Source organism: Larus michahellis, chromosome 2 (genome assembly GCF_964199755.1).
Source record: "Larus michahellis chromosome 2, bLarMic1.1, whole genome shotgun sequence".
Taxonomy (NCBI): domain Eukaryota; kingdom Metazoa; phylum Chordata; class Aves; order Charadriiformes; family Laridae; genus Larus; species Larus michahellis.
In genome coordinates, this window is record NC_133897.1 from 71,479,202 (window position 1) to 71,506,962 (window position 27,761).

A 27,761-nucleotide genomic window follows, 5' to 3' on the forward strand; every position below is an offset into this window, starting at 1 on the left:
CTGATCTAACCATGCCAGCCTTCCCCACCAGTTTCACCCAGCCCCACTCTTCTTCTTACGTAGCCTACTCACAGTTCAGCTGCCCCCTCCCTGCCTGCAGCTCCGGACACCGACACAGGCAGCTCGTCACCTCTGCCACTGATTCCCCCAGGCTTTGAAAGACCAGCTCCTGATAGCACCCACATGGAGGTCGACCTGAGAGGTGCTGAGCTGAAGCCCCTCACAGATTTAGTATCTGTAGGCACGAGGAAAGGAAGGCACAACCTGCTGCTGCCTGAATTCGGTGCCATAGAAAAGCTGTACGTTCAAACTCAAAAAAAAAACCAAAACAAAACCAACAAAGAAAGAAACGTGAGTATTGGGGCCCCCCAAAAAACAGCAAATCCTTTGCTCAGTGAACTTTTAATCTCATTTACGCTTAAGCACGGTAAGGGGATTAGGTGTTTATCTCCTCCTACTTGGCATCAGAGTCTAAATGCTCATCTTCACTCAACTTCTCCATCCCCACCCGGGAGCCCATCCCAAACACCTCCTCTCCTGACACCTCCTCCCCTGCACAACCTCGCACACCCCCAGGCTGGACAAGAGGATGGAGATCTGGGGAGGAAGCAAACCAGCAACACAGCAGATAGCAAAGGGCCAAACGAGAAAGCTTGCAAGCACGTCAGAAAGCAGACGTTTCTTATTCTAGGCTAAGAAAGTATTTAATGCAGCAAGAAATGCTGCAGGACAAGTTTTAGGGCTTTTTTTTTTTTTTTTTTTTTTTAATACTGGGTTAAGGTAACAGTAAAAACCTACAAAGAAAATCAGAGGCAAGGACTCTCCTCTCCTGAAAAGACATTGATTTGAGACTTATCAGACTGTTGGGAGTCAAAATAATTATTCTGGTTTTCTATACACTGTAAGCAACTTCTGCAGTTAAGAGTACCCTTGTCATAGAGCACAAGAACGTGTAAGAGCTCTCACTGAGAACAGCAGCTTTCACCTGAAGTAAAAATATCCATGGAAAAAAAAAAAAAAGGCAAAATTTTGAAGACTCACTACCAAAAAAGGCTCCAGCTGGACCTCTGCCAAGTGTCCAGAAAGATTGCCCAACGTGGTACGATAACCAGGGGTGCTATTACTACAGGAGACAAAAGAGCAAAGGAAGGAAAATGAAAGGATCGGAAATAATTGGGTTTGGTTTACACAGGGGCGGACTGTTCCTTGTAACCCGGGCAGTGCAGTAACCAGGAGCCAAGGAAGAACAACTCCCCTGTTTTAAAACACTGGCTACCACAGTGGAAAGGGAAAATCACCACTCCACCTATTCTCAGGCTTTCAAGGGAGAAGCAAGGAGGCAACCAAGAAAACTGAACAGATCTTACTTCCTTTCACACCCGTATGAATCAAACCTCGATAATGCCGAGGGAGGAAAGTTCACCAGGAGAAGTGCTTCTCCCTTTCTGGCTCCAGCAGATACGCAGCAAGGGCAGATCCTGCGCTGGCAGCAGCGACGGTTGCTTGCAAAGTTTAGTCCCACTCACAGAGGCACCGTTTAGTTTTGCAAGGAGGGCAAAATAGTTTTAATTTGGGCTGTGCTTTGCTTTTGAAAGGGCTATGGGAGTTCGATCTCTTTATCGTTAGAAATTACGCCCACTCCTTTCTTCATCAGCTACCATGCTTGTTAGAGTCATCATGAAATATTAATTTATTCATTTTCTCCATTAAGGAGCTCTTCCCTTATTTAGTGACAAATAAAAACAAAATGAAGACTCTCTCATTTGCTCCCCTTGGATTTATTTAAAACCAAGTAAATTAGAACAGAAATTTTAATTCTGACCCTGAAAAAGATAGGTCAGCCTGCAACATTTTCTCACCTTCCTCCTCATTTTACCATTCCAATCACCCCTAGCAAAATGTAAACCAATTTTCAAATTAAAAATAAAACTGGTATTTTAAACTGACTCACAAAGGGATTTTTGTTCAGCTATGTATGGAATATAACGCAATTACAAATTCTAAGATCTGGGTCACCGTCCCATTTCAGCATCACTTTACAAAGCGCTGACAACCCTCTGTCAGGTTAGCACTGGTGTAGATCACGGATTTACACAGACAGAGGGACAATAAGCAGAATCTGCACGGCATGCAAAGGGGTAGTTCTCCTTGTCGAACTCAAGAGCCAAAAGGAGACCCAAAGCAGGATCTCCTTTACTGCCTGCTGCATGGTTTTAATCCAAATCAGATTATATATACATGGACCTTTGGCATCAACGTTACAACCTTCAAAACAAGAGAGGAATCAGAAATAGCAAAGCACAATCCCCTAGACACTATCCAAGCAAGTACTACATTAGAAATCCCCGTATTTAGTTGAGACTTTCCCTGATTCATAGCTTACACTGGTGATTGGATTTGCACCAAGTAAAACCATTTCAAACCATGATAAATTACCCCTTATTTAGATTAGGGATATTAACCGGTCCAATTAAATCAATGGAGCAAACTCCCAAGAGAGGCAGAAATATTCTAGACAGAAGAAGTCTGCACGGTTGAACAGAACTGTATTAACATAAGATGTTCCTTCTACCTTCTGCTTCCAGGAACGAATCCAAATCATCTTTGTTTATTGTACTATTAGAGCTTGAAAGGACAAACATCTTGTTTAACAAGATTGCTTTTAAACTTTCCTTTTTTGTGTGTAACCAGCTATTTGAAATTAACTCTGTAGCCAAAACCATTGCCTTCCCACCATCAACACCCATTTATTTCTGCCTAAAACCAGCTATACTACAAGCAGCTGCTATCTTGATGTAACAGGTCGAGATATGACCTAGGATTTCACTTGGTTTCAAGCACTCCAGTGGAACAATTCCTTCTGTTTGAATGCACTATTTGTCAATTCAAAAAAACTGCAGGGGAACACAACCAGTTTCAACTAGATTTTATTAAAGTAAAAAACAAAAAACAAACCACCAAACAGAGGGGTTTCAGAAAGCATATCTTCAAAGTACTGAAAAGTACAATTTTCTCATTCAAATGACTTCTCATTTTAAGTTTTTTAAGAATAAAAGCCTGGAACATTTTTTTTTGAGGTCCAGAAAGACTCAATGTTCTAGCTCACCAAAAGTAAAGCCTTACCTCCCAACATCTCGCGTACTCTATGAATAAGCAGTTAACTCCCCAAACACCGATGAAATATTCAACTGTTTGAGAGAGACGCATTCCTACCGTTCACACTTGCTCATTTCTCTATGAGACATACAAGACATTCTATTCCCCGTTTAAAATGTTAACCAGAGTTTTTGCCCCTCTCCGCTGCCCGACCGCAACACAAGAAGCACGTGTCTCAGAATCAAGGCAAGAGCTGTGAAAAGGCTTTCATAGTTTAGTACGAAACTAGATAAACTCCGAAGAATTTCAGCAAGAAGACAAAACAGACTTAATTCACGATGAAGACAAATAGGCCACTGGAAAGCACTGAACAAATGTTACGTATCTTGAATAAGGTGCTTGAGAGAGGGAAGTAGAGGAACCTTCATAGGTATAATGTGTTATAAATTGCTTATAAGCTTTGTTATTATTTTTTCAGTTTCCTTATTGAAGAGAGCTCAATCCAAAATGCACTGGAGTCAATGAAAAGGCTTTCCTTCGTTTCAAATTATGCCTAAGTTCACCTTATCTCCCTTGTGCAGGCTAGGGCAAAAAGCATTTAAAAAGCAAACAAAGCAACCATGTTTGCGAACGTAATTAGACACAATTTAGCCCAAAGTATAGGAACTAATTTAACACCATGTCCACGACAAAGACAGTTTTAACTGCTACTTTTTCTCAAAACTGTAATAATGGTACCTGGTAAACGTCAGTCACAGGAGAGTCTGAAATGGACGTGACATGAAAAATACACTTTTTCAAAACCCTGATGTTAACACAGGGGAGACAAAAAGACCTTTTTTTCTTCCTCCCCTCTCCCCTGGGCACAGGCAACATGTCATTCCTCATGGCACTGTCCTGATGAGGAATCTTTTCCTGCTAGAAGCCAGAGACCAAACATTCAGACCCTCCAGAGGTCAGAAGGCTCATACTTTTTAGAAGTTTCAGAGAGTGAAATTCTAAATAGTACTTCCATGCCAAACAATAGCCATACATTCTCCACCATCTGAATAAGGTACTGTTTTTTAAGTAATAGCTTTTAAAGGCCACATTTTCACATGGAACAGTCTTTGTAGAGAAGAAAAAAGAATGCAGAGTGCTCATACATAATCTTTCAGATTATTAACGGAGACAATCTAATCTTTCTATTGTTCCTGGGGTTTTAGGGGTATTTCTTCCCTAAAGAACTAGGTACTTGGTAAAATACATAAGTGGTTCATTTTAAACAGGTTGGGGGCCTGTTTGCTTTTCAAGGGGAAGGTCTGTGTTTCAAACGCATCGCCAAAAGGGAGCGTCAGAACATTCATTCATCCACGGGACACTAATGCACATTTGGGCTGTTTAGTCATCCTGCCTTCAGCCCAAAAAGCGCCCAAGGATTAAGCTAATGGTCCATTAATACATGCCCTGGAGTGCCCTCCTGCTTTACTAAGGAGAAATATATCTCTCTAATTCCTACAGCATCATAAGACTAGCTTAACAGAGCAGAATTTTTCCTATCATTTGTTAGATTTATTTTAAAAACACATTTTCAATAAAGGTTAGCTGCCTCCAATCTGGCGCGATGGGTGGGAGGGACATTGCTACGCCCTCTCTGTATCTGTGCCCAAGAACGGAGGAAGGGAAACAGCTGGCTACTTTCCACAGTAGCTGGATTCGGCCAACGAAAAGCTCCACCATATGCCTGCACGCCATAACAAACATAGCTGCGACTCCCAGGCCTTGATTCAGCTAAGCACGGTGTTTCAAAGGCACGCTGGAGGGGAGATCCTGACTTTTTCTGGAGAAAAAGGTGGTTTTAGGTATAGGGAATTGCATTGCCACTGGTTGCATTTGAATAGGATTATTATATACTTCTGCCACAGTTATGTCAGTTGTATATATAGGGCTCAACGGCACCCAGAAGATAAGCTGGTTTTCCTCAGTTCAGGGATGGAGATCTGATTCTCCTTGATTTTGTCCCTGCAAATAAATGCAGAGAGAATGCACAAAGCCAGCCAAAAACCCTTCGCCACCTTTTTTTTTTTTTTTCTTCTGCTTGTGTTCCCAGGCCCAGCAGGGCCCTACCTGGCTCGCAAAGCAAGCAAGCAAGAATAGCTGCAGGGCAACCTTGGATTTTCTCCCAGTTTTCCGTGGCCTTCTAGATGCGCGGAACAGCTGGCACGTATGAGGGTTCCAGCCACACTGCCAACAGCTCCTCCCCGTGTCATGGGTTTGGCGCTAAGCCCAATTTGGAAATTTTACACCAGTCCTAAGTCAGGCAGGAGGCTGCTTGAGCATTGCTGGGAGGCCATCGGGCAGCCTGGTAGGGGTCATCTACAGTCCCCTTGAACCCTGTTGTCCCAAGCAATGACCAAGAAGGTCATTTCCCTCCAGTTTCTCCACCTCCAACTTTCAAACTGAACCTCCCAGTTACTCTGGGAGATCACGTACACGCCAGACATGCGAACAGCTCTGCCTAAACCTCATGTAGCTTCTGAGCTCTCAACCTCTCCCATCTCTGCCTTGGGAATTAAGACACTTCTCATATCTCTTAAGACCAGCTTCCACCCAGTGCTGTGTGCAGATAGCTTTCTTTCTGTATCACTATAGAGTCTTGCATATTTATATTGGGCTGCAAATTGGTTGTTGCAGCCCAGTATAAACATACAGGAAGAAATTATGGCGTTGCATACGTTCAGTTTGAGTTTTTGCTCTTAAATTAAGAGAGGCACAAGAATTTCAGTGTTTGCAGTCTAATCAAATCTGATTTAACTGACAGTCATAATGGAGGCTCAGCAATTCTGGGATACAGGGTATTCTGGTTAAGTCACCTGCATGGGTAATTGGGAGGTTGTCTGGATGCCAAATAAGCCTTTCCTCAAGGCACAGAGGGAGGGAAAAAGGAGCAAAACCCTTGAAAAACATCTGTTTGTTTCTAGTTCCTCTTGTCAGGCAGGCTTCTTGCCAAAAGCTCATTAAAGGTAATTAAAGGGAGGAAAAAGTGTATGATCATATTTATTATGCAGATAAAGAAGTCTGGGGGGTTTATGTTAAAAAAAAAAAAAAGAAAAAGAGAGAGAATGAAAAAAGTGTTGATACCTCTGCTTCTTGTAGGGTCCCATGTTTCAAGCATACCACATCTGGACATGTGATAGGAGAACCACAACCTTCTCGAATTGCCAGCTGCACGTACCGTTTTAGGCACTAGAAAAAAATAAAGAAAAGAGAAAAAGAAGTTATAGCCCACATGTTGGTAACACAGAGATGCTAGAGATGCTGCACAGCTACCACCTCCACTGCCTTAATTGGCTGTCCTGAAGCTCCAGCACACAGAAAACATCAGTTATTATAAGCGTGAATGCTACAAGTCATTACATCGGAAAGAATGCAACCAAGAACAATTAATTATGCATGACTTCATCTGCTGAGCATTGCGTTTACCTAAGTCAGCAAGTCAGACCTTTCAGTGCTAACAACCCCTACACTCTGCTAAACTGGGATTGGGGGATTTAGTGGGGGGAGTATCCCCCTTTCATCCTAATTAACCAAGCTTCGCTCTTTTGTCTTTTCCTCCTGTGTTCTTAATTCAGACTCTGAGCCAGCAGCTTCCACTCTAGGAGACCTCATTTACAAGAAAGAGACTTCTGTTCTCAGCTTCATAAAAGGGAAAGGGGGTTTACAACCCGGTTAGGAGGTTATAATCTGCCCTAGAAGATGTGCAGTTATCAGTTCTTCCCCTCCTTCCCCAGTCCCCCACAGAGATCAGGTAATTTCCATGGTTTACCATGATTTATCATTAGCCTCTAATCTATTAAGCAGGAGTTCAAAGGCCATTTCCAGTATGGAGGCCTTCTTATGAATGCTTCCCAATTGTTTCATTACACAAAAATGGCAGGCTCTGTTCTCTGTTCTCCCCACATCTTATTTGGCATGCCGGTTTCAAATATATTCAGCTTGCCTTTTTAACATATATTATAGAATCTTTAATAAAATCATGGCGCAAAACTGGTGTGATGGACCAAAGAACAGTGCTTGAATTGTATCTCCAAACTGCATAGGTAAGGAAGCCAGCTCACTTCTAAATCAAACAGAACAACCAAGTCTCCTCAAAATAATGAAAAAGCATACAGCAAATTGCAAATCACTGTTAACAAAGTAACAAAACATGGATTTCTGGCAGATTTTGGTATCAGCTTGCATAGTTCATTGTAAATGAAAACCAACATACTTTACACGCAGGACTAATGCAGCTTTGTTCCCTACAGGTATATATTTTATGCCCATGTGATAAACCTCTCCTCTTCCTCAGTACTGCTGGCTTCTTCCCTCATTGCCCCATCCGTTTTCAAGAAATAAGTTGAAGTGTAAGGTCTTTGAGACCTCTGCCTCTCTGCCAACTTTCAGACCAGGCACTGAGTTCAAAAGCTACTCGGTGGGTTATTGGGAAATCACGGCCTTTCAGAGCATCAGCTCTGGTAAAGCCCCAGGACTCTTCACAAACTGTTTTTCCAGTATTTATAGACATTTAACATTCAAGTCTGCATTAGTCTGGACTGTTCTGAGAAGGCCTTGCATATTGTGCTGTGATTAAAGAAAATTCCTCATTTGTATTTTTATTGGAAAGCTGGTACCTTCTTAAATGTCAGGATAATTAGGACTTTTACAAATGGAAATGAGGTTTCTTTATTATTCTGTCTGTCTCTACTGAAACATCCACATGATTTGTTAATTCTGATGAACTATACAGAGATATTAGTTCGAGCAAGTAGAATCAGCTTAACTTAGTGGCATTTTAAATAAGCTTACTTTTGATTTGTAAATATTTGAAGTGTATTCATTTAGAAGAACGCAGGGGTATAACCTAAATGGTAAGATTTAAATATCTAGCTCATTAAGCACTAATGAATTCAGATCCAGCACGCACCCCTGTAAGAAAGGAGTGGAGCAGGCTCTAAGGAATTGCTGGTCCAAGTAGTATGTGGGAAGTAAGCGAGATATTCACAGGTGACGAGCAAAAAAGAAATCATGTCAGTAACTGAAGGCAGTATTAGCTCCCCAGGGAATATCAGCCCAGATTTAACCAGGAAATACACTTTTATTATTCAAGCAGTCTCAGTGCCCTGTCCCATCTCCTCCCCTACCTACCCCAAAGGCATCTAGGCACAGATCTTATAAAAAGTCAGTTTAACCACCAGATCAAATCGCCCCGCTAGCGCTCGCAGCTCCTCCACAGACCAGTGAGCAGAAGCAGGTACATAACCACGATGGTGCCCAGGAGCAGGTACTCTAGAGACACCGGGGTTGACAGGGCCCCGACCACATCTGCTGCCACCACGGTCTGGGCATTGGCAGCAGGTGGCACAGGGAAAGCCACAAAAGTGCGCCCAGGGCCCAGGGTGACTCCCAGTGCCATTACTGATGCGGATGGAGGCTGTGGATGATCTGCTCCTGCAGCCCCACATTCACCATGCGCCTGGCGTTGACCGCATGCTTCAGACCACATCACAGGGGAAATGGGGTATCAAGTGCTCACTGCCTGCACACATTTCCTGCCTGGTTTGTGCCTGTACCCAGCCTCCACCATGAGCAATGCAAACAGAAACTTCTGCCCTCCAAGTCCCGTCCCCAAAGCCTGCACATGCTGCAGTGTGTGCGGTGCACTTCTTAGATATGTGGGTGATGCTCCAGCAGAGCCTTCTTACATCTCACTCCCTCTCCTCATGGGAGACCTGATTACTTTCTGGATCAAGCCTCAGGGCAGCGTTTGGGGAAGGGGGAATGTTTGCTTCCCGCCAAAGCATTTAGTTTGCCTTAACTCCTCAGCAAGCATGGGAGAGCAACCTTTTACTTTTGCTAAGATCCTGGCTTCTGTCTCCTCTGGGGTGCTGCCTGATATTTAGTAATTTGTTTTGACAGCATGGTACAGTGGATTTGTATTCAGGGGGCAGCTCAGGTCAGCCAGTTACAGAGGGAGGACAAAGCCTGAGAAGTTACTGCAGGCCTCGCAGCAGCCCAGAGGCTTGTTCTTAATTTAGACTTCCAGGACAGAAGCTCAGAGCTCTGACAATTACCCTTCCGTGCAAGGATGGGCATGAAGCTCTTAAGGAGCTTCGATCCACAGTATGGATTTTGCAATCAGTTTCAATATGCAGTATCTGAATCATTAGGGGTACCAAGCCAGGAGAACAGAGGTTTCTGAGGATTGCTAATGCGTCTGGATTCTCCTTCTCTTCTAGCTCAAGGCTTGGTGGTAAGTGAGGACAGGTGAGCAACCAGAGCCTTCTGCGAGACTTTTAGAGGGTGCTGTGCTTTCAGAGGGTGACCTGAAGAGATTTTATGATAGGTCTGTGCAGTGCCATGGATCTTCAAATGTTTCACAGAAAACCTCCCTGTTAAATAGTTTTTACAGCTATTATATCTTTTGCCTTGATTTTCTGTGCTTGGAGAAGGTGCTGTGTGTGCAATTCAAGAAGCTGATGGAAGGACTTAAAGGTGCTGGGAAACTCGAAGGAAGCATTTAACATTTGCCACTGAAGAGTTAAGCTTTTTACCTAAGTCTGTACATGAACAAAAATGTGACCTTTGTGTTCCCTCTCTCACAAGTTAGCAGCAGAGAAGAGACAGTGGAAAATCACTAACATTTTAAAATACGCCTTCATTTTAACAGTAAGACTGTTTTTAGAGGGGTTTTACTATTATTTACAGCTCAGCTACTAATTTAGCTACTTACTTGAAAAGTGGCAAATAGAAGTATCTGAAAAGATGTACAAGCTGCAAATGCGATGAGAAGAGGATTCAATGTCTATGGAATGAATCCTGACTGACCTTCTCAGCAATATGTCCTCCCACACTATGGAGAATACCTTATACAGACATAAAATGCTAAGACTTTTCATGCATTTTGTCTACAAAAATCAGCAACATCTCAGGAAAACTGCACACGCTACACATGCTACTTAATTGCTCTACAAAGTGAACGTAAGATCAAGATACTCGGCCTTCTGTGGTATCAGAGTTCCTTGAAAGCACCTTAATCTTGACATCCAAGAAATCACCAGGTCTGAACACCCTTGGGATACACTTCTCCACCAGTTTCCCACACTGCAGTGACTTACAAGCACGAAGAGCGGTCAGTGGCTGGAGAGGTCACACCACAGAACCCGTGGCTTACAACGATAGTCACACCGTCATCTTACTCTCCATGGCCAGAGCAGGTCACCAGCAGTGACCTTCCTACCAGCACAGCGAGGTCTCCACAAATGCGCCACATAGTCAAGGCAGAATGGTTGAGGCAACAGACTAAAAGTCTACTGAGGTCTTGCTGAACAGGTTTGGATCCTGCTGATTACAGAAGAAATTGGAGGTTTGGCTCCATTCCGTTCACTCCTCAAATAAATGGGAGACACCAACACAAGGAATTTTAACTTTCATACCTGCAAGTACACCCTAATGAGTTACGTTCAGTTTACTCAGATTTTCCCCACAGAACAACTATACCATGTACATACATATCTGTGTTCTGGGATACGTAACAACATCCTGATAAAATCAAGCAAGAGGAATCAATTAAAATGTGATAATTTAATTTCATCAGTAAAACTCAGTACACCTAACAGAAGGTTTCGGTGCTAATCTAACTTTGCCGAGCACGTTTTGCTCCTGCTGGACTACTATCAACTTCAGTGGAAAGAGTACTACAAGTAATTTTTTCTCCACCTGAGATTCATAATGTATAATGACACCTTTTTCAAATAATTTGCTGTCTAAGCATTTTAGGGCAAGAATTTTTTTTCCCTCTTATGCCATTTTTGTCTTTCAGGCCATCACCTTCCTCTATTTAATAAATGAAGGTCAATATCCATTTACTTACTTCACAAAATGCTGTTCATGAGTACCTAGTAAATTAAGGCCTGTAAAGTACCTGGATCAAATTATCCTGCAACACATATGCATTTCTTTTTTGTCTTGCAGGACTTGTAAGAAAGATTATGATTTAGGCAAATATTTACATATGCCCCAAGTATGCATTCGTCTCCTGGAGCTAAGGCTTTGTTGAAAGTGTATGTTGTAACATGAGGTAAGAATCTTTAAAAAAGCACTGAAAAGCCCAATCCAGGAATGCGTGAACTAATAACATAAAAAATTCCTTCTTCAGTAATGAACACTTCCTCTGATCTTCAAAAGCGTTTTCTATGGTCAGCTGCAAGCCCCAAGAATAGAAAATTCTGTCCAGGCTATTCATGGATTCTTCATTTCAACACATCTCCTACATGCTCCTCTAACTTCAACTTTTTTTTCCCTGAAGTATATTGTACAGAGGAGATTTTTAAGGTACTAACCTCCCCCAAAAAAAAAAAAAAAAAGAAAGAATCTGTTTGGCAATGTATTTAATCTGCCAAGGGTGCCAAGGGACCATAACAGTACTGCATTTTAACATAAGAATGAGTTCAAAGTATAATTTCAGTATTATCAGTATTATGTTGCTAGGTAATGATGTCACAAAGGCACTATATCCCCCTCCCTGTGAAATCTTATGTTTCTATTCAAAGCCATTTTCAGATAATCTCTGTACCAGAGACAAAAGATGGATCTCAATCATTCCTACGTACTGCTTTTTCAAGTACCTTGGCATGTTCCATTACCTTGCTCGTCTCCCATCTGCATGCAGCTCTTCAGCTCCCTAAATGCAGCCTCATCGTTTCGGATGCAAAAGCATAGAGGGAAACCGCACACGTGATGTGACAAAATTGAACAGGTAGTTTTATTAAGAAACGTGGAGGGGTGGATAGGAAGAAAAAAGAAACTGAAAGCACTGGCTTTCCTGTCAAATGCTACAGATACTGCTGGCAGCCACTGTGCAGCAGTTCATACAGGATAAGTAAGGGAATTTGTCTTTAATTAAATTGCGGACAGGGAAAAAAACGGATCTACAATACTCCTTAACCAGTACTAGGGCATGATCTACATTAAATATGAAAATGCAAGAAATGATTGAAGGCATCTTGCCAGAACAAGAAGGTCTTTCCTACTAATGTATAACTTGAAGACTATTTCAATTTCAGGAAAATTAAGAAAACCTCAGGTTTCTATCTCAAAATCCGCAAGGCTGATTTAAAATGTTATATCCCTCTTCCAGATTTGCCCTCAAAACTATATTGGTTTGGGTTTGGGGTTTTCTTAGGATTAGTCTTTTTACAAACTCAAAATTTGGGGGGAGGGGGATATGTGAAAAAAAAAAGACTGTATATGGAGAGAAAACTTAACTTTTCACTTGGCATGCCAGAGGGTCTTATGATTCAGAACAGATCAACAGATAGGCATTTAGTTTTTGTTTAATTTCTGGGCAGCGTTAATGTACTTTTTATTCAATAAGACATAACTTTCATTTCTTTCTTATTTACAAATGTTATCTGTTCTTCAGTGCATACACAAGACAATGTAGTAGTCATACAGTTTTAAATAGAATTAGTAGTATTACTGACTTTGGTGAGATGATACCTGTCAGAACTCTAAATTTAACCACCTGATCCACTCAGCATTTAATCCATTGTGTATGCAAATAAAAATACCCCCCCCAACAGTACTCATAGTGTTTATGACAGATCTATATAACATTTAGTAATATGTTCATCATTGTCATTACATCTGCATTTCTGCATGTGCAATCTCTGTAATGGGCCAGTTGCTTTCAATGTGTGGTAATCAAACTCCTGGAATCTCTCAAGTATTTCTAAACAGATCTTAAAACTAGATTAATTATGTCTATTGGCAATTAGCTTGGAGGCATCTGCACTTCACTTGGAAAAAAAATGTGAGGCTTTTCCAAGTAAAGAAAGTTTTTTAAAAGTACACCACAGAAATAGCCATTTATTAATTTGTTATAGATTAAACTTATGATAGGCAGGACAAAAGTGAAAAACAAAGTCCAATGAAACATGCATTTGTATTTCCCAGTCTATATTTTAACTGTTAAGGACCAGATGCAGTGACAAATGAAGTTGCTTTCAAATGGATAGGGAATCAGGCCACATAAGAGCCTCACTGATAAAGATGCTTGAAAGAAAGTGAAAAAATGCCCCTTTAGCCTCAAATGACATATGGTCATCTCATGGCTCAGTAGAAGGGGAGGAATAACATCACTGACAAGCATCTCATTTTGTCAAGTGAAAACAACAAGCAAACAGGGTAATGGACCAGAATATAATGGCCTCCCGCTGCTCCACAAGCCTATTTTTTAAGGGATCTTTTAAGTATATCTGAGCAATGTATTGTCATCATCTTTGTCGCAAAAGATCTCCCACCAATGGTGCTAGATTCTGCTCAGATAAACAGTCTAAAACCAATTTACACATGGCCCGCCACATCCTGGCAGCCTTTCACAGAAGTTAGGATAGGTTCCTGGTAATCACTGCCATGATGCGGCACCACCAGACAGAAAAGGACCAGAGAGCGGGACGGGAGAAACTCACCCTTCCCAAAACTGAACCAGCTGTGAATACCATTCCTCTTGCAAACGAATCTGCATCGGGCCAAACCTGGCCTTACCAAGAGCTACAAAACAGACATGACCATAAGGCTTATGTCACAGGCTGGCTTAATTACTGTGGCACTCTGAGGCATTGACCACTTACTTCACATCTGTTTCTTCATTTGTTAAATGGAGATAACAGCAACTTCACCGATGCGGTACTGTCATTAAACGTGTTAGTTCCCTCTTCCTCACCTGTCTTCCCTTGGCCACCACCCACATGCTGCCACCTCTATTGACTTCAGAAACACGTAGCCCCTCTTCCTGAATAGTAGCATCCATCAAAAGGCAATAGGTACATTTGTGCCCTTTTGGTACCCCTGCTCACTCTGCTTTTGGTGTGACTCTGCAGAGAAATGCATGCAAGAAGTTCTTAAACCATCTAAATTACCATAAAAGTGCTGAGTTCAATGCCAATATTAGCAGGTGTGGGAATTTTCTTTTTTATAACCTTAAAACAAAGTTATTATGAAACATTTCAAATGTTGAGCTGGGAAAAAAGAATCCAAAATGTCAAACCTTGACAGCTTGCTACCTGTGGGCGGAAGCAGAAAACAATCTGAGGTGAGCTTTATATAAAGTAAGTGGGGCATTGCAGCACAAGGTCTGTTTAGGAAGAGGAGAAGGTAGGGTTCAGGTGCAGCCGTGAGCACATGCAGGTGTCTTGTAGGATGGGGGAAAGAGGAGGAAGAAGAGGGGACCAAAGCCCTTCTTGGGAATTAGCACAAAGAAACAGAAGAGATACTAAAACCCAGTGTTGAGTAGATGAAGGGAAATCCAAATTTTCCCTTACTCCTAAGTTTTACTAAGTAGCCTTTCACTGGAGTATTCATGTACATTTGCTCCATTTAGCAGGCATCCCACGCTCTTTGTCATCTGCCTCCTCCTTGTCTTTGACCTACTCAGTCTCCTCTGCTCTCAGGCTTTTCTGACCACTCTTTTTGCTGATGATGCCGATCCTTCACATCAGTTTGTCTCCACTTCTCCAGTGCTCCCCTGCACAAGCGACCTGAGGCTTCACAGCACTACAGACAAAATGTCAATATTTAGCCACCCGAAAGAAGGCGGCAGGGCAACACACAGCTGCTCCTAAAAAGCTTAAGGAAAGCAGAGGAGCCTTAAAGCGTCCTGCTGGTGAAGTGCAACAGGGAAATTACAATTCCTGGAAGGTCTTCCCCTTCCCCTCTAGCAAAAGTAGCTGGCAGCGGCATGCAAGCTCCTCTCTTGGAGGCTGCAGCCTCCCAAGCCCCTGACTTGCCCATGTCCAGCCCTGGCCTTGCGGTCACACGTAGCTACAGCAGAAAATCTTGTTCTCCCAAACACCTTTGTATCACCTTCTACTTGTAGAAGAGCCAAGACAGCACAGAAGCTACCTGTGCTTCTATTCAACATTGCACGCTGACTTCTACTTTTAAGGTTGCATGAAGTTTAATCACATTTAGACCGCATTGTGTGCACCAAAATAACAAACAGGTGGATCACCATGATATTTGTTTTGCACGTTTTGTAACACAGTTACCTCATACACTTCCCAGAAGTACAAGACCCAACAAAGAATTTGCTTGGAAAAAAAGAAGGGTGAATCATGCTAGTTCTGCACAGACATGTGCTGAAAACACAGAAGCAAATACATAAAAGTATCTGCTGTTTTCAGACTTTTGTTACATGTTGTCTTAGGTATCTTGAACCGTGTTCCAGTAAATAACACACAAGATGGATATAAGCAGCTGCTTGATGTAAATAGCAGCAATGCCATTTATTGCTCACCTGGCTCTCATCAGGACTCTGAAATGCTTAGGAGGAGGGGGAAAAAAGAGGAAAGACAAAACCAAACAGATTTGGCATGTGGGCATTTTTATTGACCCCCAAACCCATGTTTTTTTTAACAGCACTGCACTAGTTCACTTCTGGGGAAGGAACTAGTTCCTTCCCCAGTTCCACTAGCAATCTTACTGCACCTGGTAAAATCTCACCTCCATGACTGCTTACAGGCTACAGGAAGAAATTTTTCACTATGAGGGTAGTGAGGCACTGGAACAGGTTGTCCAGAGAAGCTGTGGAGGGCCCATCCCTGGAAGTGTTCAAGGCCAGGCTGGATGGGGCTTTGAGCAGCCTGGTCTAGTGGGAGGTGTCCCTGCCCATGGCAGGGGGTTGGAAACAGATGATCTTTAAGGTCCCTTCCAACCCAAACCATTCTGTGATTCTATGATACAGACTCGCACCGAGTCCTCCACAGGGCCCTTAGTATTTCCAGTGTTACCGCTAGTCCTGCACTCCTCCCTACTGCTTCCAAAGGGTCATTTATGGTGTGCCAGCTACCAGGGCATTTCTAGCAAGAGGAAGCAAGGTGCATGCAATCACACCACTCATGGTCTCTCCCAGCTGTTTTCCCAATTTCAGCCAGGTTTTGAAAAGATGGCAGTCTCTAAGATGTATACTTTCCAGCCAGTCTAATGAGCGCCAAAACCTGGGCAACAGGAAGGATGACTGGCACGACAAAAAACAAGGCAAGCAGAATCAGGAACAGATGAGACCCCCCTCCCCTTTTGGGAACCGGGCAAGTAGCATAAAACCATGCAGCTTAAGCAATATGTATATTGCTGAATACATTTATGTAAAAGTGCACCACAGCATGGCACTCCACAAAGGTTTTACAGGTACAGAAAATGACCTGAAGTGCAGTCCTCTAAAACTTTTGCAGATAAAATACACCTCACATCCCTGCCCAACCCTCTTCAGAGATCAGTCTTTCATTCGAAACCAATATAGTCCAAACACAATGAAACCAAGCCATAAGGTACACTATAGCCGTTTCCAAATTCTCGGGATGTGTAAATGTGTGCTTTATCTCACATTTCAGTGGAGTCTTACGCTAAGTGCAACAAATGTTGAGAAATACAAGGCTGATGCCTCTTCAGACCTGACTGGGCTACCAAGTAAGATGGCAGGCATGTTCTGCAAGCCATCTGCTTTTTCTTCTCTGAACAGAGATAGTAAAAATGTTTATAGCTATTCGAAAAACTCCTGTCTTAACTAGCAACATTCCACCAAAATGCAAACATACACCTTCTTAAACACAGTTTACTTACTTTGGCTAGAATACAGCTTTTACAAGGTATAAAGCCTATTACAAGAGTTTCTAAGGTGAAAAAACAGCTGTACACAAGTCTAACAAATTTAAATTCCTTGGTTTTACAGGCTACAAGCGAAAAGGAGATATAAGCTTGCACCCACAGATGCTTAAATTGTAACAATTTCCAATTATTTCCACAGCCAAAAATGCTGTAGTGAAAAATGACCACAGATGCAGAATCATCATTACAGTTAGGAAAAAAAAATTTCATGTGTAATAGAACAAAAAATTAACAAAACTAATGGTTTCACCTTAGTAGAACAGAACCTATTATGACCATGTCAAGTCCTTTTCTATTTCAAATTTAATACTACTCTTGGATCTATCAAATTAAACTTAGTAATAAAAAAGAAGAAGAAGCTATACAAGCTGAAAGCACTGCTAGCTGAAAAACCGATATGGGCTTGATCCCATAGCTCACAGTTGACATTCTTACCCCAATATCTGCCTTAAGGGGAGTGCAAAGGTATCTAGAAGCACTGGCATGGGTGAAAGGAAATTTAGGGCATTGCATACCAGTGCAGCTACTGCAGGCTGTGCCCCCAGCAATCCCCCATGCAAGCCCCGGAACCGAGGCACTCGTGGCAAGGAGCTTCTGACACTGCTCTTTGGAGGCTGCCCAAAAGTGCAACTCGTACAGCCTCCCAGAAGGTGCTCTGGGGTCAAGACAGAAAGCCATATAAGCACATTAAAAGTTTCCAGAGCTTTTTGTTATAGGATACAAGACCTACGTGTCTCTGTTGCATCAGCCCAGACATGTCCATCGGGAGGATGTTCAGACAAAGGGTAGACATGGAGCATAAGCAGAGTTGAGACACATTACGCCCACTGAAATAAATAGAGCATGTCTAAAGGGTTATCCCAGCTGCATTCGGCGCTCACTCATGGCTGGCTCTTGGTTTAGACAAAGTCAGCAAAGTTTGCACAGATGCCAAACAACTGTGACTGTACTTTCCACTTCGCTGTCATGGCACTGGAGAGCCAAGCTCAGAGCGGATGCTCTTCCCGTTTCTGGCCAGGTAAGGGGTGTATGTGTGGGGTGGCAGCTGCGGCACCAACAGGGGACAGGTGGGGACAGCAACATCCCCAGCCATCACCAACATCTCCCTTCCCCAGTCCCCTGGAGGAGTGGAGAGCCCAGTTCTGACTGGCAGAGTCCTCAGGAGTCCTCCCTTCCCCAGGGGCGAAAGGGTTACTCTGCCCAGCTAACACTGAGGTTAATGTGCCATTCATGATACTAAATCAGAGCCACTGAATTCTTGGAGAGGAGCGGAACTGCTGTAAAGGTATCAGCTTCTCCAAATTGTTTTAATTTAAAGCAGATTCTTCATACCTGCCTGTTAGGTTAAGTTCTCTTAAAACTTTTGTTACAAACTAAAATACGTGAATGTTTTCTGGAAGTCGGTATGGAAAACAAAATCCATGAAGTTCAGGCTGAAAACGCATATTAATCAATCTTATCCTAGTTGTCTGAAACACATAGCTAGATTCTTATCCCATTTAAGCTATCCTGAATTCAGAGTAAGTGAAGATACTCTCACTCAAACTGGCTTCACAAATAGATTTCTTCCATGGGTTCAAACAATAAAAGGCAAAACTTAAATGTACTTGCTTGATGCTTACCTACAATTTGTTGTTAAAAAATAAAACCAAGTACATTTAATCTGGAGTTAAAAAAAACAATATCCCTCCAGTGGCTTCTGACCTGTTTCCAAAATCCATTAGTAACGTACATTGAAGTCACAATCACCAGAGAAACTGGGTCCATTTTTCCAGGCTGACAAAGAGACCAGAAAAGTACTAATATCTGTAGGGCTTTTATCAGCTCACTCAACCTCCACCTTTATCATTTCCACCAGCTTTATTTGATCTGAATTTGCAGGAAAGAATGTCCTCACTGACAACTATAGGCAATGCATGACCTGGGCAACACCTCTGCAGCACAGACTGCAGATGCAAAGGTTCAATAGGCCAAGGTTAATTTTTGTTTAAGTTTTCTGATTGCTTTTAAAAATTACATGCAGGACTTAAAAGGTCTCTGAGTACTCAGAAAATTGTAACGATGAAACAAAACCTCACAGCTATCCTATGATGTTTCAAGATTTTGCTTCAGAAAAAAATAAATACTGAGACTGTGTATAGACTGTGTATGTTCTCTGACAGTCTTAAAATGCATCTTTTTTCCCATTTACTACTGGGATTTATTATTATTTCCTATGGGAATGTCTGTTAGAGTTACAGATTATCAAAAGCAGAATGACAGAAGTCTTCTAAATAAGGCAAGACAGACTAACACCAAATGTTCTTTAGGAAAGCATCCTCTGTCAGTGTAGATAACACACGTTTCTTGTACAGGACCAGCAAGCCCATCTCGCAGTTCTGTCTATCTCCCATTACCCTGCTCCTGTAGCATAAAGGCGCTGCTAGATCTTACCGATGTACAAAACATGCAGCAGCATTCCTGAAGAGTGGTCATCTTATCCAGGGAATATTCACAGAGACATAGCTTGCAAGTGAGCAGGGGCTCCAGAGCTAACTCTCCAGCTTCTGACTCGTCGGCTGTCATGGTGTGAGGACAAGTCTTCCCAGCAGAATCCATTCACTCGTTAATGGTCCACTCAGCCTGAAAAGAGAAATCACGAGCTGAAACATCCCACAAGCCATGTAGTCACTTCTCATTGACCTGAGAATTTACAGCTCAGATCCACAAAAGCATACCCAAATGTACTACTTTGGCATCTTGGTGCCAGTCTCACGCTTCAGGCCATTCAAAATTCACAAAGAAGGTGCCTGAGAGCCCACCTCACCACAAGACCTGAACTGGGTTGGGTTCTCAGGAAACATTCACCTTGCTGGCACAAAGCACCTCAGTCAGGCCATGTATCATCATATTAATAAAAAACCAAACCAAAACTCACACAGATAGGACATTACCTATGTTATATGCAACAGTGTAGTGGTCAGAGCCCTCACCAAAGTCCTAGGAGCAGGGATCTGGCTTGGGACAATGAACTCTTAATTAAAAAAGTAAACTATGTTTATATGTACACATATATATATATCACTGTGCCCTCTCAAATGAGTTTCAGAGTCAAACCCTTCCCGTCCCTATGAATCCTTGGGTCTTCATTGCATCAACACTGTTTCAACGGGTGTCTCCACTCCCATTTCCCATTCCAGCTGGTGTCTCGGGAGCTCTCCTGGGCAGTGCAAGGTGACGGCAAGCACAGATTCCCCCTTCCTAGGCAAGCACTTAAAACATTTAGCCTGTAACGTAGGTGGTGGGTACCATGAACTCCGCCTTCTCTGTGAGTTGTCACTGAGGTAGGAGGCGGGCTGTCCATTGCAAGAGCAGTGGTCAAGGCATCTAAACCCAGGAAAGGGTTTCAGTTTGTACTTCACACAGGGTCGGAGCTTAAATCCAAGCGAGTAAGAGTATTATGTGCACTCCTCTCTTCTGCATTGCCTTGACTATGCCAGAGAGCTGCCTGCTGTGGTCTGTAACTTTTGTGCATCCCACTCCCTGGCATCCAGCTCTTCCATATATTTCATAGGGCTCTTAGGCATCTCACTGAAGTTTGTGAACCATAAACAAAGTGCACTAGCACTTTGACAGGGAGATGGTCAGAATAGCTGTGTTTCAACCACATATTATGTCCAAGCGGTACTTGGTGAAGAAATTTCTATCCTTTGAGAAGCAACAAATGGAAATATCGTGCTCATATGTAATGTTTTCTGACATAGGCATTTGAGAACAGTGCACCATAACCTTAAAAAAATTCAGGACCCTCTTTCTTACACAGTAACACTGAAAGAGAAAGTAAAGAGACTATCCTCATGCTTAAGCTGAAACAATGGAAAGCAAATTTGCAGATTTTATTCACCTCAAAATAGACAGCGGAGTTTGGTGCAGCATTTAATGCACAGGAAAATCTACTACCATTTGCAAGAAACTTGACCCAGCTTCCACAGATCTGCTTCTCAATGCACTTATCTGATGGAAAGAAGACCTTCAAACACACTTCTTGCAAGCATAGACCTGGTGGCTGGCTGCAGGCAGCTGCTTGCACCAGCGGAAAGCAAGAGGGCAGCTCTGCTAAATAGAAAAAGCCACATCACAAATGGAGGCTGCATGAACATGAAAACAACAAGGGATCAAGACCTGTCAGATCTGACATCTCACAACGCAAACAGGAGACTCGAGCCCTTTGGTCCACTTCTCCTCGCCTCCCCTGCAGTCCCGAGCATCCTCGTGGCCGGGCTGTCAGGTCACATTTGGCAGCACGTCACTGCTGCCGTTTCGTGGCTGCCGGAGCGGCCAGGCCAGCTGCAGCCAGTCAGTGCGTACAGGACGTGCCAGCTTGCAGTACCTGGTTAATTCCTCCCCAGAGGGGGAAAACGATGGTGCTCATGGAGTTCAAGGGGTCAGTGCACGTGGAACCTTGCCCCACAGCTCCCACCTCATGACCTGACGCACAGCCCAGCCCCAGCCCCATTCCTGCCCCGTGTGTTCCCACCGGTCTGTAGGAAGACACTTTCTCTTGAAAAGCCACGAAACCACAACAAATACGGGTGGGAGCTCGCTTACCCCTTTTAATTTTTACACTTTGCAGTTTCCTAGCCTAGCCTGACAGAGAAGCCATCAGATGTGTCCCTTGGGACGTCTTTCCGGTTAAGCACCCAGTTTTAGAGACACAAGCGTCATAGCCAAGATTCTGGCAATCAAATTCCTGGCCACAAATCCAAAGCAAACTCTCTCTTTAATGGCTTGCTATCACTAGCTCAAAACGTATGCCATGCCCACATTATTCTTGACGCAGTCCCCACCTGCTACCATGATGCCCCCCACAATTTGCTCCATACGGCTGCAGAGCTGGAGCTCCAGCATGCCCAGAAGCCTTGGAAGGAAGCCTCCCTCTGAGTCAGGGACTGCAATACTCTTCTGTAATTACCGCAACAGGGAGCCGGGGCGGGGGGGGATGGGACAGTGAGTCACTGGAAACACTACAGCAGATCAAGAACTACCTGTTATTTAAAACTACGTGCTAGATATTATCTCAGTATTTGAGAGAACTGTAACGCATCTAGTCAGGTATGCTTTTCAACAGCAGCTGCATCTGTACAGGTAAGCTACTCACCCCCACGCTGCACGGATCTGACATTTCTTCATTTACACGGTAAAAGGTAGCAATGTTAAGAGGAGGGACGTGCAAAAGAACAGGTAGGAATATTTCAGGATGTGGGAACGGATATAAAATGGATACAGCTGTTTCCGAAGTCAGTGTTCTTTTTATATCCCAAAGGGTTATAACCCTGCATGCTTTTATTAAGGCAGCAGTAGGAAGATTCAGGTGTATGACTGAGGTTTAGGGTTAAGGGCTAATTTTAGATGGCCTAAATCTGGCACTCAGTGTGATAACCAGAGCGTTTGCCACACTGCGATGGCTGTGGGGACTCATTATCACATCCCAGGCACCCTTGTCCCTGAAGACTGTTTGTAGGTTAAATTCAGTTTCGCTCCCTGTCCCCCTCACGTTCCTCCTTCCCTCGCACCAGGATGCCAGAGTGGGGCTGAGGTTCTCCCTAAAACAAGGAGACCACCCTGTAGAAATCTCCAGCAGACAACACCAAGCAAACCTGGCAGACCAGAGGATGCAGCCCCCCCCCAGCCCAGGCTGGCTCATCTCACCACAGCCTCATTAACCCCGGCGGGGCTCAGCAAACGAAGCGAACAGGATCGGAGCCACGCAGACAGCTGCGCAGCCCGCCTGCACAGCCCCTGGAAGAGGCACCGTGGCTACCCACAGCACTCCCTCCGTGCTCCCTAAGGGGCCAGCTTGCCCATAAGTAGTCCTGGTCCTCCAGGTGAGGCTGGCACAGGCAAAGCCACCCTGTTAGTAGTACCTGAAAACCTGCCCATCAAAGAAAGAGCAGATGCATAGCCTACACATCCTGCTCCTTCTCCCAGAGCAACCCAACCAGCTGGTTCTGCTCACCAGAATTGTGATTTCTGCAGGGGGAAGAGTTAATGGTTATGGAAAAGGGCAGTCCCATCCAGTGGCAACTGGGCTCTGAAGAGAAATCAGGCCTGCAGAGGACGTTCATTCCCATGATCAGATAAGGTGGTAGAAACAATGGAGAGAAAAAGACACGTGTCTTCCTCCTGCTCCCACCCTCTACTCCTTCTCCTATTCTTTCCTAACATTTCAATACACTCCTCTCCCAATACAGTCCTCTCCCAAGCTCTCAAACCATCTCCCCAACTTCACTACCATGGAACTGACTTTTCCATACACTACAGAGAAGCTGTGAAGCATTCGTGCTCCGAATTTTTATGGCTTTCACTTTGCTAAGCTTAGTCCCACAGACTGTCATTAGTTAATTATACATTCATTAGCTCTCTTTACAGTAGCTTAAAATTCCTACTGTAATTACATGTGAGTTGCCAACAGTTTAGGTTGAAAACAAAACATCTAGGATGTTATATGTCATGCAGGGGAAGAGGGAGTCACTGAAGAATGAGTTGGGGACAAAGAGGAAAAGACCCTTCCATTTTTGGTTATATTAATGAAAGTGACCTGAAATAAAAGTAAATGGAAAGCTCCTGAAAAAAAATGGACCCTCGTATAAATAAAATACATTTCTAAGCACTAAGTTCTTCCCTTTCATGCTCACAAACACAAATGACCCATTTAGGATAGAATCCCAAATAAAGCAAGAAATGTATCACTGACACTGGAATACAGCACCTAACTCCTCACAAAAATGTACACTGAACAGCAACACAGGCTCCATGAGACGTTGTGGAATAAGGACAAACACATCTCAGGAATGCCCTAACCCAGAGGAACACAGTCGACTAAATTCTGCACCAGCATAAATCGGTGGCAAGGAAGGGTCAAACAGGCCCCAGTGTGCGTAAACACTCATGAACTGTAAAGATCCAAGCTTTTTTACATACTTCTGTCAGCCACGTACATGCGCGCATGCACACACACACACACAGAGATCATACTGCTTTTACGTTGCACGGAATTTCCTGGAAACGGGACGTATTTCCTCAAATTGTATGCTGCTCAGCTTATAAGGAAAAAGAACTGTTGGGAAGACTCATCCTTCCCTGGTTCTGATACTAATGGTATCGATGCCATAGGATAAGGCAGGACCAGAAAGTCTGAATGAATGCGAGCGAGCTATACGGGGACAGTCCTAGGAGGGCGTAAACTGCCCGGTCACCAGGACCATGGTTTGCTGAGCGCTTGGACCTGTCAACGTTTCCATTTTGTTCACCTGCCTGTGGACACTTTTGCCTTGTCTCTGGGCCGTGACAAAGCTTTGTGCTTCCACGTAGCACTGAAATGTCTCAGCACTTTCCATAAGCAGGAAAACATTAGAGCGTGCTCAACGCAGAAAGAGAAAGGGCTCAGGGGGGTGGGAAGGGCAAGTACAAGCAGAAACACTTACAGGAACACAGTGGAGATTTTGAGTGGAATATGAAAAACACAACAAAAGCACTGGAGAAAGGAGAACAGAACTTGTCTGCCTTCAGGGCCTCCTGACACCAGGGTGTCCAGTGTCTGGCTTTGAAAATGACTTCCTAGCAGCAAATACCCGCCGTGCCTGCTTCTAGATAGGTACCTGTTGCAAATCTTGATATTAGTGTCCTGAAGTGGGAGTGAGAGAGCAGCTGGGTGGGGGTCTGGCAGTCAGCCAAGGTCAAGCCACCAAAGCTCCACAGAGATGTTAAAAATTGATGCAACCAAGGGCTGAAACTTTCCCTGTGAGCACGCATTGTAATGTGACATCCTTGTTACAATCATACAAAGGCTCATTTGAGCCTGTCCAGGTGCCTTAAAGGAAGATTACCAGGCTCAAAGAACAAAAGTGACTTTGTGTATGTGATAGAGCAAACAAGCCAGGCAGTCTCCTGAGCTGTAACATCAGAGGGACATTGTCTGTGGGCCTGCAATAAAGTCACTGTACTTAGCTAAAAAAATGTGTCTGAATGTGACTTTCACCACTTAGAAACATCACGTAAAGTCATGAAAGCCTTCTGCACTGAAGCTGGAGGAGAATGAATGGATTATATTCAGCACCATAAGTCATCCTTTCATTTTTCACATGCTGCATCCAATAGCAACAACAAGGTTCTTAGACAAGCTACTTCAAACCTTGTGTTTACAAACGATTCTGCTGAAGTTAGTAGAGCTGTATGCTTTTAGCTGAATTTGGAGTTTAAAGGGAGTCAAGAAATGTACAAACATGAGACACACTGCTCCAGGAAACATTAATGGACTAAAAAGGGTCTTTTATGTGTTTTCCCCTGTGGGCTGTCGTGTGCCTGAGCCCATCTTGTGGGGCAGAGTGAGCCCAGAGTCCACTCTAGCCCGGCATCATCCCAGGCTTGCCATAAACCGGCACCCAGGCATGGACTTGCATATGCACAGGGGGATCGTGTAGGGGCTGGGGTTAGGTTTAAGGTCCTGTGTGGGTCTAACACATAACATAGCACTTCCCCATTTTACAAAAATCATTTTAGTATCAAAATGAAAGTACTCACAGCACCTGGGTTAAGATCCTATTTAGCATACCAGGTATTCACTGAGCTTTCTTGAAGAAACATTTGCAAGCACTGTAATTGTTTCTTATGCCCTTGAGATTTTTTTTAAGTACTCCACCCATTACGAAATGATTTCAATGCCATATAAAAACCTGTTTTGACATCGTTCAGCTCAGGCTTCTGTTGTTTCCTGTAACTAAGGTTCTCCCCTTAAAAAATAAAATAGAAAAAGAAAACTACCTGAAAAATGCAAGTGTTCAAAACCAATGCTAAAAGTCAGGCCCTTGGAGAAAAAGGAATGGTTCTAGAAAGATTTTAAAAATGTAACAGAGTGGTATTAAGATAATGGGGTCAGATCACAGAAGATAAAAAAGTGAGCTATGAAATTAGGACATTTGAGGGCAGCTGTCAGAAACTCACATGTCTATCATCTTCAGCAAAACCCCATCGTTACCAGTTTTGGTTACAAGTCCTTAGCTGTCCCAACTCTCTCGATACGTTATTCGAAATTCACTTCTGAGGCAGCTTTGTCAAACTCAACAGCCCTGCACAAAGAATTAGTTTGAATCAAGCGTACTAGTACTTCTGTGGTCTAATAGACTGGCCACTAAACCACAACACATTAATTTCTCTTTGTTTTGATATGCACTGTCTACTCGGAGCTACCTATCTAGACCATACAGCATTACTTACCAAGTAGTGATTCAGTAAGGCTGTAAAACATATGATTAAAGTTCCAATTCAGGAAAGCCTTCATCTTCAAGAAGGACATTTAATGACACGTTTAACCACTCCTGTGTATCAAAGCCTGAATATTTTGCTTTACTGCAAGGAGATTATTAGCAAGTTAAACAAGTACTTAGATTTTCTGAAATTGTGGTATCAAAAAAAGCAACCACATCAGTGAACAGAAGGTCTAATATTAAGTACATTTTTAATATATTCAGAATTACTGCATTACATTTGTGCCTTAATACTGCAAGCAAGCCAATGACTTGATTACAGGCATGTGCAAGGAAAACCCATTTCTGGATTATCATAATATGCTACCAAGCCGAAGTATTAAGAGAGAATAAAAGTATTTCAATATCCATTCTCTTTAAGCAGGGCTTAAGAAAAGTCAGATGTATAATATTACATGACAGCTTTCTGCACTGTAAAATTTTTATTTTAAGAAAACTTGTTTAAAGAACAAGCAGCCTAAGTAAACCTGGTGCCTGGTACATGAGAACACACCAAAGGCAATTTCTCTCACCTGTTTTCATTGGAATGCCTGGGAAAAAAAAGAGCCCTTGAGCTGCTGTTCAAGAAGCACTGGCTGTAAGGAGTATTTTCATATCATGTTATAACCAAAAAATAAATATATCAAATACTTTGAAAGGCATGTAGTCAGTGGGAAGCCTCTTGCACACAAAAAAACGTAAGTGCACTAATTAAGAATACCACCCAGCTTCCTGCCAGGCATTTTTATATCAGCACTTTCGGATGTCTAAACCACACATTGAACGGCTTCCCAAATCTCACATACACCCAATAACTTCAAATCATTCTAATAAAACAAAACGCCATTAGGGCACATGTAAATCAGTCTCCACAAGTCTTTGAGAGTACATTTGTCGGGTAACATCTCTACTGTACTGTTACTGTGAGCTATGAGTAACTGAGATTTTAGTACACCAGTCCTTCACAGTAACTTCTAGCAACCCTATTCAATAGGCCCTCAGGGAGTTTTTTTGCAAGACCATAGATACTAACTGAATAGAACAAACCACTTTTTTTTTCCAAAACACATGTGAATTTTTGCAATTGTGGGAATCCTGTATGTGTTTTCTTGCAATATTGTTTTAGAATAAGTGAGGGGAAAAAAGCAGGCTTTTCCAACTTCCATTCCTAAAAAGCTGGGGAGTCCAAGAAAAGGTATTCTAAAAGCTAACGGTGAAATAAAAGTGGCTACTCCCAGCTGACAGGCAGCTAGGAAAAGCAAAGCCCTTTTTGATCACTTAAAGATAAAAACATAAAGAATGAAAAAGATATAATGCAGCCTCTTACTAAACTGAAATGCATAACAGAAACATGGTCTTCGTCTCTCTTCAATACTGACAGGAGCCACACAATGGCAATATTCATTGAATCCACGAGGACAGGAGTAAGCCCTTCTGCGTGGAATGAGGTCAGACCATTGTATCACAGAAGCCACCACCTTCACCCTGTTCTGCTGGAACTGTGTTTGAACTAGGACATATCAAAGTTCAGGATACAGCTCTGTCAACGCTGTCAGGCTGGAAAGCCATAGCTCCCTGCACCAGACCTACTGGACGTGAGCCCTGGGCAGGCCTGTGGGCATCAAGTTTGGAGATGACCCAGATGTATCAAACTTACTATGCCTGAACAATATGATGGTGCCGGCCGCAGGCAGCAGTCTA

At 43.1% G+C, this 27,761-nt stretch overlaps 1 protein-coding gene across 3 annotated transcripts in view; it reads right to left on the bottom strand.

The window, feature by feature from the left end:
• The window catches only part of RNF144B (ring finger protein 144B), a 93,931-nt gene that overhangs the window by 11,911 nt on the left and 54,259 nt on the right, over positions 1-27,761 (bottom strand). For all 3 annotated transcript variants that reach the window (XM_074575827.1, XM_074575828.1, XM_074575829.1), the window contains exons 2-3: positions 19,213-19,401; positions 6,217-6,321 (exon numbers count right to left, since the gene is read on the bottom strand). In XM_074575827.1, coding sequence (XP_074431928.1) covers positions 6,217-6,321; positions 19,213-19,377 — 270 coding nt within the window. In that variant the 5' untranslated portion in view covers positions 19,378-19,401. The remainder of the gene's footprint in view (positions 1-6,216; positions 6,322-19,212; positions 19,402-27,761) is intronic.